Raw genomic sequence first — 15005 nt, forward strand, 5'->3', positions numbered from 1 at the left:
TTAAATACTTATTTGTGTTCATATGTATTATATTTTACATTCATTGTAATAAAACACCTAAAAGGTCCAACTTTTCCTTCTTCTAATAAAACCTCAGTACTTTAAATATTTTCACATGATAGTGGATAATCAGGAAAAATGTAGTTGTTACAGTAAGATATTAACTTTTACTTTTCACAGGTGGGCAATAGTTTTATTGTTTTATTGCTGTACATTTGTTGTTAATTTAAGGTGGTAGTGTAAACCCTCTCAGAGCTACTTATCTGTAAAAATATGTTTGAGAATAAGGTGAGATTATGATCTTAAAATATGATTTTATTAACTGTTATGAATTCATTTAGTAGTAAATAACAAAAAGTTCTGGGTTTATTTTTATATGATGATGCCCTTATATTTTTATGAATTATAATTGACATGAAATATTATGTTAGTTTCAGGTATGATTTCATATTTTTAAAAATGAATAATCACCATAATTTTAATTGCCACCTGTCACCATACAATATTAAAATATTATTGGCCATAAATTTCCGCTATAAATACATTCCTGTGACTTATTTATTTTATAACTGGAAGTATGTCTCTTAATCTCCTTCCCGTTTTATCCACCCAGTATCCCCATCGCCTCCAACAACTACCACATTTTCTCTGTATGTAAGAGTCTGTTTCTATATTTTTTATTTGCTTTGTTTTTTAGATTTCACATGTAAGTGAAATTTTTGGTATTTGTCTTACGCTGTCTGACTTACTTTACTTAGCATAAGACCCTGTAAGTCCATCCCTGTGGAAGCAAATGGCAAGATTTCATTCTTTTTTGAGGTTGAGTATTATTCCATTTATAATGTGCCCCATAATTATGCATTCATTTATTATATATTTTAACCATATATAAAAATTACTTGAATTAATGAAATCTTTATTATGATAAAACCCATGGGCTGTGTATTATTGATAAAATATGAGCACTGCATAAATAATCACACAAGAGATTGACTGTCCCTACCCATATAACTAAGGATTTTGCCCTAAGAAGTACTCAATAATTGCAATAAATTAGTATACCATAAAACTAAAAATAATAGATATTTTCTATGCAAAAGAACAACCCCATAAAATGGAAGGAAATATTTTCAAATAAACTTCTTAGGATATTTTAGTTAAAGTTTTTCGGAATCATAACTTTCATGATTTATACTTTTGTTTTCTAGGTCAAACACTATTTCCAGAAAATGACCAATTCCACCACGGTGACTGAGTTTCTTCTCATGGGATTTGCTAATAGGGAGCTAAGGTTCCTTCACATGATGTTGTTCCTACTGATGTACTTGGCCACCTTGTTAGGGAATATTCTCATCGTCTCTGCCACCACATTTGACCAGAACCTTCACACACCCATGTACTTCTTCCTCAGGAACCTGTCCATCTTAGACGTGTGCTACATTTCTGTCACTGTCCCCAATGCCTGTGTCAACTCTGTCACTGACAACAGGGCCATTTCGGTTGCTGGGTGTGCAGCTCAGATATTCTTCGTCATTTATTGTGCATTTGTAGAAATTCTGTTCCTCACCATCATGGCCCATGACCGCTATGTAGCCATCTGCCGGCCCCTGCACTACCCAATTATCATGAATCAAAGATTCTGTGTGCAAATTACACTGGTATCCCTGCTCAGTGGTCTCATCTATGCAGGTGTGCACACAGGTAACACATTCCAGTTGTCCTTCTGTCAGTCCAACATGCTCTATCAGTTCTTTTGTGACATTCCTTCTCTGTTGAGCATCTCCTGCTCTGACACCTTCAGCAATTTTCTGTCAGTTATTATCTCCGCCATTTTGGTCTGCGGTGGCTGCTTTCTCTTTATCATCATGTCGTACATTCACATATTTTCCACTGTACTGAAGTTTCCAACCAGAGAGCGAGGCAAGGCCTTTTCCACGTGTGTCCCTCACATCCTGGTGGTGTCTGTCTTCCTCAGCTCCATCACCTATGTGTACCTGAAGCCTTCAGCAGCATCTGAAACCATCCAGGGCCTGATTCTTTCTGTATTTTACACCACAGTTCCTCCATTTTTGAATCCCATCATCTACAGTCTTAGAAACAAACAGGTCAAGGATGCTGTAAGAAAGGTACTAAAAAACTTTTTTTTCTGGAAAATGATAAAGTTTCGTTCAAGTCCATCCCAATGTCACTGAATAGGCTTCAAGTGTTTAGAAAATAACTGCCTTGCTGGGTTTTATTGATTTGCTTGCTCACTATAAAAATCACATGTTGAATACCTGAGTAATCATGCTATAAAATTCATTTTGTTTTACATTATCCTTTCAATTTTTCCTGTGTAAAATAAATTTTTTTCAACTACCTGCTTTAATGAATATATTTACTCAATGGTATTGATGAAGATCATTTTAGATTTATGTTTAGGATTCACCAAATATTAACAATATCAGTAATTCCTCAAAGAAATCCTTTACAAATAAAATATAGATATAAACTTGGGCTCTATTATCTGAATTTTTCAATGAAATATTATATGCATCTAGAAATAATATGCTTCCTAATTATAGGAATTTGTGTGAATAAAACTAGTTATATCTCAAAAAGTCTAAGGTTAATAATGGTTGTTCTTTAATTATGACATCACTATCTCAGTCATAAAAGGACAATTTTTGTAAAATGTTTATGCAATATAATATTTCAAATGGTACTATAAGAAGGAAAAATTTTTGATACATCTAACTAGTATTATTTTCTACTGCTACTGTGATTATTACCAGTTTTTTTGTTGTGTAATGTTACTAAAACTTCCTAAGTGGACTCCTAGCAATCTCTCAGGTTTTGTCTATGGATAGCTGTGTAATCATAGTTATTTTGGTGAGTATAGGATTGAAAGAGCTACAACACATTCAGAAAACAATTCAAGAATGGCGTTAGTATAATTATCTATCAATAAGTACTTTAAATTTAAATAGATCGTTTCCCAATCAAAATAAATAAAATGGCTGAAATGATAAGCAAGACAAGATTCAGTGATATCCTGCCATCAAAAGATTCAATTTAGCTCTAAGGACAAACAAGATTGAAAGTGAAGGGGTGGAAAAATATTCCAAGGGAATTGTAACCAAAAGAAAGCAGAGGTAGCTAAACTAACATTGAACAAACTAGACACTGTAGCTCTAGGGGGAGGGGTGTTTCCAGCCTCCAGCAAGCCCCTCCCCCCCCACCAATGAATCTGATGAAACTGATAGCACTTAAAATCAATGAAGTCAAGGGAAAGGGAGGTTGGGAGAAAGGCCTTTATTTCTTACAGCTCTCTCAGGATCACTAGCCAGGCCCCTGTCCAGCTGTGCCCTCTGGCCATGGTGATGCTGGGGTTCTTGTTCACGAAGCCAAAGAATGAGCTTCACAAACACTCAAGGTAGGAGAGCAAGGTACAGGCTTTTATTTAGAGATAAAGCGAGAGGACAGAGCTCCCGGTTCATGCCAGGAGGGGACGAGAGAGCCCGGGGCGGTGCATTGCCTAGGGGATTTATAGGCAGTAGAGGATTTGGGAGAACTGAGGGCTTAGGGTGAGGACTGTACCACCTGCCCTGCCCCCAGGGTGGTTTGGGTTATTGTCTGTTTGCTAGGGCTGTTTACAGTGAAGTCACGGGTTATGCTGATACCCTTGCAGAACACTCAAACATTCCAGGCCAAGTTGCTCCTGGCCTTTTGACCTTTAACTGATCTCACTGAAGATGTCTATATTTGTAGTCTAGTATCTTTACCCTAGAGAATTAGTATGACCTTGACTTTGTATATCGCTGAACACAGAGTTTTGATAGGTACTTCATATTGTTACATTGCTTTGACTGTAAATATCTTGCCTTGCTTTTTCCAGAGGCCCTCACCCTACTCTAGCTAAGCCCATGGTCCCTGTCTCAGTGGCACACACACTGTCCCCACCACCTGCTCCTTCCAGAAGGAGCTCCCTGGACAGTCCTTGGTGGCTGGATTCTGCCAGACCAATTATGTACCAGGTACTGGAGGAGGAGAGAACAGCTGTTTCCTCTCTCCCTATCACGCTGGAGCACCTGGAGGCTCTGAAACATCCATTGTTATATAGAGAGACTAAGATGGGAAATTCTGGGCTTTCTGGGTGAAAACTTCCATTTCCCCCAAAGACAGTAAGGTATAAATTTTCCAAAAGGACAAGAAATAACACAATCATTAAAAAAGTCAGTTCATCAAGAAAATACAAAAATTGCATATATTTATGAAACCAACTTTGGAGATCTTAAATATATTAAGTAAATAACAAAATTAAAAGAAAGCAAGCAGCAATATAATAATAGTTGGGGATTTTCATGCCCCAATCTCAACAATAGATAGATCATCAGAGGATCAATAGGGAAGAAGCCAATTTGAACACTACAGACCAAATGAACTTAATAGATATGTGCAGATCATTCCACCTAAAAACAACACAGAGCACATTTTTCTCAAACACACATGAAATGTTTTATTAGAACATATGACAGGCCACAGAACAAATCTGAACAAAATCAAGAAGATAAAAGTAATATCAGATATGTTTTCTGACCACATAATATGCAATTATAAATAAGAAACAGGAGGTAAACTGGAAAATTTTTAAATATATGAACATTTAAATACATAGCACTTAAAATCAATGGATCAAAGAAAAATCAAAATGGAAATAAAACTATCTTGAGACAAATGAAAATGGAGACATAACATACCAGAACTTATGGGGTATATCAAAACAGTTCTAACTGTAAAGTTAATAACAGTGAATAGACATAAGAAAAAAATGACTCAAATAAACAAATTAATGATATACCCCAATTAACTATAAAAAAGTTACTGTAAGACTGAAGTTAAGACTAAAGTTGACAGAATGAAGGAATTATTTTAAAATGCAGCTGAAATAGATGATACAGAGAATAGTAAAATAACAGGAAATCTTCACAAAGTAACTAGTTCTTTGAAACTTTTTTAAATGACTTAACTTTATCTAGACTAAGAAAGAAAAAAAGAGGGGTCAATCAGAAAAATTATGTGAGAGAAGAGACATGACAATCATTACCACAGAAATACAACAGATCATAAGATATTTTTAAACAATTATATGACTACAAATTGGACTTCCTAGATGAAATTGGTAATAGGCTAGAAACATATGGCCTACCTATACCAAATTATGCAGAAATAGAAAATATGAATAGACTAATAATGAATAATGATATTGAATTTTTAAAAAAAGACCTGAAATAGAAAAGTTTCACTGTTAAGTTCTGCTCATATTTAAAGAAAGTACCAGTCCTTAAAAATTCTTCTAAAAATTAAAGAGAGAAAACTCTCAAGTTCATTTTATAAAGTCAGAATTATTCTGATAACAAAGCCAGATAAGGGCACTACAAGAAAACAAAACTATAGGCCAATATCCCTGATAGATACAAAAGTAAAAATTTTCAACAAAATAGAAGAAAGCCAAGTTCACTGCCTTAAAAGTATCATGGGATTCATACCTGAGATGCAAGGAAGATTCAACATATATTAAACGTTACACATCATATTAAAGGACAGAAAGATAAAAGTCATATGATCATCTCAATAGGTAAAGAAAAAGCATTTGACAAAATTTAGCATACTTGCATGATTAAAATTGTCAACAAATTAGTATAGAAGGACTATACCTCAAGATAATAAAGGCCATACATGACAAGTCAATACCCAACATCATTCTAAACTGTGAAAGTTTGAAAGCTTTTCCTCTAAGGTCAGTATCAAGACAAGTGTGCTCAGTGTCACCATTTATTTATATTCAACAGGGTACTGGAATCCCTAGACAAAGCAATCAGGAAATAAAAATAAATAAAATATAACCAAATCAGAAATAAAGAGTAAAATTGACTGTGTTTGCATATGACATGATCTTATATACAGAAAACTTAGGCCTCCACCAAAAGTAATAAATTATGTAATAACGCAGGATAAAAGATAACATATAAAAATTGACTGTATTTTTATACAGTGATAAGAAACCACCTGAAAATGAAATAAATCTAATAATCAATATACAAGAGAATAAAAAAATGCATAGGAACAAATTTAATCAAGAAGACAAAAAATCTGTACACTGAAAAGTATAAAATATTGATGAAGGACATTGAAGAAGACACAAACAGCTGGAGATACATCCAATTTTAGTGGATCAGAATAACCAATATTATTTAAGTGTATATTACCCAAAGCCATCTATAATTCTATGTAATACCCATTAAAAATCCAATGACCTATTTCACAGAAATAGAAAAACTATTTGAAGTTTGTATGGACCTGCAAAATACCATGAAGAGTCAAAGTGATCTTGCAAAGGAAGAAAAATGCTGGAGACAACCTTGTCACCCATTTCCACATACACTATAAACCTACAGGAATCAAAACAGTATGACAATGGCATATAAATACTTACAGACCAATGGAACAGAATCAAGAAGTAATAAATCTCTGCATGTACAGTAATCTAATATTTGACAAGGATTTCAAGAATAGTCAATGGGAAAAAATACGTTTTTCAATAAATGGTGTTGGAAAAACTGAATATGTGTAAGTATAAGAATTATACTGGGCCCCATTAACATACCACTCATAAAAATGAACTCAAAGTAGATTAAAAACTTAAAATTAAGGCATAGATCATAAAGCTCTTGGAAGAAAATGAAAAAAACATAAAAAATAAACTTATTGTCATTGGTCTTGGCAGTGATTTTTAGTTATGGCACTAGAGCAGAGCATGAAAACAAAACAAAAATACACAGGTGAGTCTACAACAAACTAAAAAGATTCTGCACAGCAAAGGAAATGTCTGAATTAATGACGATACAATCACTATGTTGTGTACTTGAAACCAATATTAGATTGTATATTAACCATAATTTGATTTAAAAAGCATAAAAATAAATGAATGATAAAGCAGCCTAAATAATGGGAGAAAATATTTTCTAATTATCTATCTTCTAAGGGATTAATATCCAAAACATATATAAATAAGTCATACACTCAATAGCAAATAACAAAACAATGCAAATAATATGATTAAAAATGGGCATATGAATTGAGTGGACATGTTTCCAAAGAAGATATACAATGATTGAAAAATACATGAAAATTTGCTTAATATCACTAATCATTATGGAAGTGCAAATATAAAACAAAATGGAACATCACTTCACATTTTAGAATGACCATTATAAAATACAAAGATAACAGGCACCAGTGAGGATGTGGAAGAAAGGGAACCCTTGGGCACAGTGGTCAGAATATGAATGACTACAGTCATTATAGAAAACAGCATGGAGGTTTCTCAAAAGAAAATAGATTTAACATATGGTATTGTAATCCTATTTGTGGGTTTATATACCAAGAGTGTAGTTACTACTATGAAGAAACATCTTCACCCCCAAATTCATTTATTGTTGCATTATTTACAATAGCCAAGATGTAAATAACTAAGTATCTTCTGACAAATAAATGGTTAAAGAAAACATGCCCTGATATTTGCAACAAGTTGGATAAACTTTGAAGGTATTAAGCTAAGTGAAATTAGTGAGACTGAGAAAAACAAATGCTTTATAATATTACTTATATGTAGAATATAAAAACACTGGTTATACAAGCAGAGAGTAATATGGTGGCTTCCAGGGCTGGGGAAATAAAGAAATGGGTGAAAGTGGCCAAATGATACAAATTTTTAGTTGTAAGATGAGTAACTTCTGGGAATCTAATGTATAGTATTGTCAATATAGTTAACAGTATTGTATTGTACACTTGAGAGTGGTTAAGAGAGTAGATATTAAATATTTCTGCCTCATTCTAATATAGCTATGGTAACTTCAAAATATTTCTAATATGTCTAATAAACTCAAAACAGTGCATTAGGAAAAAATCTCATGTCACAAAATAAAGCACTGTTGGAGGAATTTAGAAAAAGTATATAAGGCAGAAAAAAATAGCCAATGTCAAAAGTAAGCCTTGTGTTATAAATAATTGCTGTAAATGTCAATGGATTATCCTTTCCAAAGAACAGAGATTGTCAGAATGAAAAATAATAAAAAATACCAAACTACATACTATCTACATGAGATTCACTTTATACCCTGAGAACTTGAAGGTACAGTTGAAAGACATTAAGAGAATAAAAGAAATATCACATGTTCATAACTTGGAAACTTCACCTTGTTTTCCAAGGTATAAAGACTCAATAGGAGAACAAATAAAAATGCTCAGTCTGGGAAAAAAAGAATATAGTTGATATACAATATTATCTGGGCTCCAGATTTACAACATAGTTAACTGAAAGCCCTAAACACTCCTACATGCTTGCCGTGGACAGTGTAGTTCCCCCAGTCACCACATCAGGATATTGCAGTACCATTGGGTGTATTCTCAGTGTTGCGCTTTCATTCCTGTGACTAAATTGTTTTATAAATTGAAGTTTGAGGCTCTTTGTCCTCTCCGGCTGTTTCACTGGTCCCCTCACTCTGCTCCCTATGGTAACCAACAGTCTTTGCCAGTATTTATGATTTGCTGCTTCTTGTTTGTTTGCTTCTTTTTTTAGATTCCACATAAAAGTGAGATGATATGGCAACGGTAATGACCTTTCTCTATCTGATTGATTTTGCTCAGCATGATACCCTCTAGGGCCATCCAAGTTGTCACAAATGGCAAGATTTCATTATTTTTTATAGTTGAATACTACTCCATTGTGTTTAAGTAACATCTTTATTCATCTATCTATTGATGGACACTTAGGTTGTTTCCATGTCTTGGCTACTGTAAATAATGCTGCAATGAACATATGTGTGCATATATTTTTTGAATTAGTGACTTTGTCTTCTTCAGGTAAATTCCCAAGATCCCCCTGGAATTGCTGGATCATACTGTATTCCTGTTTTTAGTTTTTAAGGAACTTTCACATTGTTTTCCACAGTGGCTAAACAAATTTACATTCCCACCAACAGTACAGGAAGGTTGGCTTTTTTCCACATCCTCACCAACTTTTGTTATTTCTCATTGTCTAGATAGTGGCCATTCTGACTGGTGTGAGGTGATATCTCATTGTGGTGTTGATTTGAATTTCCCTGAAAAATTTAGTGAGATTGATTGACTAGTAAGACTGTTCATTCAGAAAGAAAAAAATTCATACGATAGTATCAGGAAGAATTAGTGAAAAATTACTAGCAGAAAAATGACTTCAAAAATACTGAAAACTTCATGTCAAATGTTACCTTCTTTAGACAATATTTGTAATTTTAAATAAAAATAAATGTAAAATATGGATAGGTTATTATACAAGTACATAAAGTGCAAAAACAATCATAAATAAAACAAAAACAGACAAAAATGAGTCAAATACACACAATACTTCAACTGGCATTTCACTCAGTGCATAGCCAAATGGTAGTAAGTATACAAATATGTCCTCAGAATCATTAAGGATCTAGGAAATGCAAAGTAAAGCTATGACAAGAATTGATTGCAGTTAAAATTGCAAAAATATCATATTTTAACAGTGTGCATTAAGCAACCATGTCACTCAGCAATACTAATGAGTTGTATAAGGATATAATTTTAAAGCTGTTTCTTAGTATCTACTATCAATATGCATATTATTCTCCCAAGCTTACCGAACACTAATGAATATCAAAAGTATGTATGTGGCAGCTCTAGTTGTTAAAACAAAATTCAGTAACAACCTACATATCAATCAGCAGTTGAATAAATGAAATGTGGCATATATATGCAGTGTAATAATATTCAGCATTTAGAATGAGTGATTTACATCTACACACAAAATATGTGGACAAATCTCCCCATTATGTTGAGTGAGACACAATAGGATACATACAACAATATTATATTTATGTAAAGTACAAAAAATAAGCAAAACAAATACATGTTATTAAGATTAGAATAGCAGTCATTTTTCAGAACAGTTAAGAGTGATGTTATCATGATGCTATGTATTTATTAATCAGGGTGCTTTTACATTTGGCTGTGAACTGTGCAAAATTCTGTAAACATGGGAATCATTAATGAAACTTAGGTACATATTTTTATATTCTATTCTGTGCATATAAACTGGTTTTGTAAAAATGAGTATCTCTAATAAATTACTCATTTTACATATTTATCATAGCATGCAAAATATTTGACAATGGTGTATTCAAATTATTAAGCAATTTGTCTAAGTAGAGGTATTATTATATTGGAATCCAGTCTAGACAGGACATACGCTTTATTCCAGGGATTATGTTAGTGAGTTTTATATTATTTCTTAATATCACAACATGGATAACTCAGTGTTATCAACCTCAGGTTCATATATGGGAAAACAACACCAAATAGTTTGAAAATATTTCTCAAATTTTTTTGTATTTAGAATGGATACAGGAAAGTCATGCTCCTCATATTCTTTCAATAAAAGCTGATTCAAATAAAGTTACCAAATCAATTAAAGCACTTAAAAGTAACCCATCACAGCAGGTCAGTTGTTGATTTTATAATCTAAATGTAACCTCATAATATTTTTCTTTATTTTGAAACTATATTCATTTTTGTTTTTGAAACTGCAAGCAAAGTTTAAAATTATTCATTGTATTTACAGCAGCATGTACCTGGATGCATGTTTTCTTATGTTAGTGCAGAAATCATTTATATGATAAACCAATTCTTTTTACAACCCTTGCAGTTATATTTTTGGCTAAAATTGTACAGATCTTGTAAAAAATTAGGTAAGCTACAAGAAATAGATAAGGCAGAGTCTATAGCAAAATTAAAGTTGGAATCATAAACACATGAACTCAAAGCCCAACTATTTTCTCTTCTATGTATTCACTTTGGCCAAACCACTGCCCTCATTTTAAAATCATGTTTCCATTTTAATTTTGAAAAACTTTATGAATACTAAATTTATATAAGCACTTAATTTTCTTTAAGTCAATTAGAGATTTTATAATTAAAGAAGTTATAATCTGCAAATTGGTAAATGGTATTGCTCAATCTTATCTTATTCCTATCTTTTTTAAAATTGTTTTTCTCTATTAGTTTTTGTAAGCCATACATTAAACTAATTAAGGAAGTATATTTTCTTTTCTCTATAATTTTCTTAAGTTTTGCTTTATATTTTGTGATGATATATTATGTGTACACAATTTTTATGCCATTTTATTTGAGTAAATATTTCAAAATGAGCTTTATAAGTTGTAAGGGTAAAATAGCTGATGTTATTAAGGTATCCAACTCTAAGTTAGATTGTGCATTACTGGTGTGTCATTCATGCACATATACACAAAGAATTCATATTAAATTCATTTTAGAGTTGTTATTTTTATTTTTTATTGTCAGTAGTCTAAATTGTATCATAGTTCAAAAATTACTAGCTACACATACATATCTATAATTACATGTATTTTGTAAATGCATACTTACATAGGAGGAGATATTATCAGTACAATTTTACTGCAAATGCTGTGTAATAATAGTTTGCAGACAGCATAAATGTTCATAAAATACTGTATCTCATCAGTTAACTCTCAAATTGGTACACTGTCAAAATAATAACAATCTTAAAAGTAACAGAAGTGACGATATTAGTAGCAGTTAGTGGCAATTGTGTTCCTGATTTATACCGACAAACTGAAAAATGTAGTATTTGAGATTGTGTATGTTTTGAGATTATTTATCTAAATAGCAAACAATTTTGTCATCTAGTAGAGAATAGTCTACCTACCTCAAGAATTACTATAGGAATTATGGAACCAAATATATGGCAAAATATATGAAAACCTAAATAAGTATAGTTCTAATTGTATTATTTTTAATACATTAAAATGATGCATTGAAAGCATTATAGGGAGAAATAGAAAAATTCATTTACTTTTTATGCTGGGATGGAGAGTATAACTGTATGATTGTTACACTCTTTTTCCTGTATTTTAAATATACTGCTGATTTATTTCTTTTTTTACCTTGAGTAGAAATAATACTCCTTTGAAGTTTATCCTGAAAAGGTCACAAAAGAATAAGATATAACTGATTCTCTGACCAATCATGTATTCCATAGATGATTTAGAAAAATAATAAAAAATTTTTGTAACAGTTTTTATTACTATTATATTTTCTTGAGGTATTGTTGATATTCAATATTACAATGATTTCAGAAACACAACAGTGATTTGACAGTCAACTACATTATGAAATGTTTACCCCAAGATAGTTAGTATGTATCAACAAAGAATAATTTTATAATTTTATAGAATTATGATTCCTGAAAATTAAGAAAATTCCATACACCCTGCCTACAAGTTTCCCCTATTATAGCCATCCATTGGTGTGATATATTTTTATATTTAATAAAGAATATTGCAGTGTTAATATTAAAGTCTACAATTTACATCATTGTTGATCTTCTGTTTTGTACAGTTTTATGGGTTTTGGCAAATGCATAATGTTTTACATCCACCATTACAGTATCCAGTAGAATAGTTTTAGAACGTTAAATATTCCCTATCCACTTACTGATCCTGCTGTTTTATTAAGAAGAAAATAATCTCTTACAGTTTTTTTATGATTAGATTTCACATGTTAATTATACATACTTTTACATTTATTTTAAATAGGTGGCAGACTTGATGTTTCTTGAAATTGTGAAAAGAGATAAAAATTAACACATACTTGATTTTGGGACTCTTTAAATTTAAAATATAATAATTGGAAAGGGAAATATTTTGTAAAATATGTGTCTTTACCAATGAATTTTCAAACATCGTTCATTTGGAGAAAGAACTCCAAAAATAAGTTTATGTTTTTTCTATATTCTCACATGATATGATTTTCACTTCACAATAATGTGAGGTGCTTAAAAGGTGAAAATAGGAAGTATGGTGATTTTTAAAGCATTTAAAAAAATCATCTCATCAAAGTGGGAATTTAGAAAAATAATCATCCTATCTCCTTCCCAAGTAAAATGTTCTCATAATTTTCTTAACACCTTGCATTATTTGCTTGTTTCTAAAACTGTAGATAATAGGATTCAAGAAAGGAGGGACTATAGAGTAGAAGACAGATGTGATCATGTCTTGAATTGTGAGTGAGCTTGAAGTTGGCTTCAAATACACGGCGGTGGCTGAGCTGACAAAGACTGTCATGACAAGGATGTGAGGAATGCAAGTGGAGAAAGCTTTTCCTCGGTCTTTTGCTGGAAACCTGAGCACCTTAGAAAATATGTGAATGTAAGACACGGTGATGAAGGCAAAACAGCTGCCACCAGTCACCACTGCAGAGACAAAAATGGCAATTTCATTGCTGAAGGTGTCAGAGCAGGAGAGCTTCATCAGGGAGGGGATGTCGCAGAAGAACTGGTGGACCACATTGGACTGACAGAAGGACAGCCGGAATGTGTTGCCAGTGTGGAACCCTGAGTAGACCACAGCACAGAGGATGGAGGCCAGGGTCATCTGGACACAGACCCGAGGGCTCATGATAGCAGAGTAGTGGAGAGGCAGGCAGATGGCCACATAGCGGTCACGGGCCATGATGGTGAGAAACAGTAGCTCTGTTAAAGCGAAGACAAGCACGAGGAAGATCTGAGCTGCACATCCAGCTATGGAGATCACCCCACTGTCCAGCAGGAAGACGACACATGCCTTGGGCACAGTAACAGAAATGTAGCACATGTCCAGGATGGACAGATTCCTGAGGAAGAAGTACATGGGAGTGTGAAGACCCTGGTCAAAGGTGGTTACTGTGACAATCAGAAGGTTCCCCGTCAGGGTTGCCAAGTATATCAGTAGGAACAGCATGGCGTGTGAGGCTCTGAGCTCCAGCACATCTGAAAATCCCAGAAGCACGAATTCAGCCAAAGTGGTTGAATTAGTCATCTTTGGGTAATTTGCTTCGGGCCTAAAAAGACAAAAGCACGGGATCACGGGAAGATGGCAGCATGAGTAGTTCAGAGGAAATCTCCTCCCAAAAACATATATATTAATGAAAATACAATAAATACAACTATTCCTAAAAGAGACACCAGTGGATACAGTACAACAGCCAGGATGCATCTACATCTGTGAGAACTCAACATCACATGAAGGGGGTAAGATACAAGCCACGGCCAGGCAGGACCCAAATGCTCCCCCACCCCAGAACCCGACAGGAAGAAAGGAGTCAGAACAGGTAGGGAGTGAAAGCCGAGGACTGCTAAACAACCAGCTCTAGAAATCCTCACCGGGAGCGCAGACACAAGATGCACGGGGTGCTGGATATTAGAGAAACGGAAAAGCAAAACCTGCAGGCAGGTCCCCGCAACCAGCACCTCTGAGACAAAAGAAAAGCAAGTGCTAATTGCAAGTCTTAAAGAGACAGGGACCCCCACAGCTGGACAAAGTCATCCCCACACACTTAGCCAGCAGCTGGGAATCCCGGGGAACTTTAGGCGCTCTAAACTCTGGGGCGGCAGGGCAACTCTGAAGTCCCTCACGGCACTAAGCTGCCTGCCAATTGTTTCTCCAACTGGTGCACACCCTGAAACACCGGCCCAGTAGTGGGAGAGTGGCAGCACGCGCCAGGGGCGGTGGCACTGCAGGGGACCAGGAGTGGATTGTGCGAGCCCACCACGGTGGCAACGGAGCAGCCTGGGAGTGGCCTGAACGCACTGGAGGCAGTGGGGCAAGAGGAGACTGGGAGAGGTCCGCACAAGCCCATAGTGGTAGCAACCGAGTGGCCCGGGAACGATCCGCGCATGCCAGCAGCAGCGGCACCAGAGGGTCATGGGAGAGGCCCACATGCACCTTCAGCAGAGACAGAGGGAGCAGCAGTGCTCCCAGTAGCCGACCGGAATCCAAGCCAGATGCAAAGCCACCCGGGCCAGACCCAAAGGCCACTGCTGGTACACAGCTGCCTGGCAGGGGAGCCACTACCACAGAGGAGTGCACCTGGCATGCCTG

The 15005-nt window shown here is 34.5% G+C and overlaps 2 protein-coding genes across 2 annotated transcripts; one reads left to right on the plus strand and one right to left on the minus strand.

The window, feature by feature from the left end:
• Positions 1 to 1229: 1229 nt before the first annotated feature.
• LOC118970619 (olfactory receptor 14C36-like) lies at positions 1230 to 2192 on the plus strand. The gene has a single exon (XM_037008847.2). It carries the CDS (start codon positions 1230 to 1232, stop codon positions 2190 to 2192), a length of 963 nt encoding a protein of 320 aa, XP_036864742.2.
• Positions 2193 to 13010: 10818 nt separating this feature from the next.
• LOC108391932 (olfactory receptor 14C36-like) lies at positions 13011 to 13943 on the minus strand. The gene has a single exon (XM_017651825.3). It carries the CDS (start codon positions 13941 to 13943, stop codon positions 13011 to 13013), a length of 933 nt encoding a protein of 310 aa, XP_017507314.3.
• Between the last annotated feature and the right edge of the window lie 1062 nt (positions 13944 to 15005).

This window comes from Manis javanica, chromosome 14, assembly GCF_040802235.1.
Source record: "Manis javanica isolate MJ-LG chromosome 14, MJ_LKY, whole genome shotgun sequence".
In the NCBI taxonomy this organism is placed as follows: domain Eukaryota; kingdom Metazoa; phylum Chordata; class Mammalia; order Pholidota; family Manidae; genus Manis; species Manis javanica.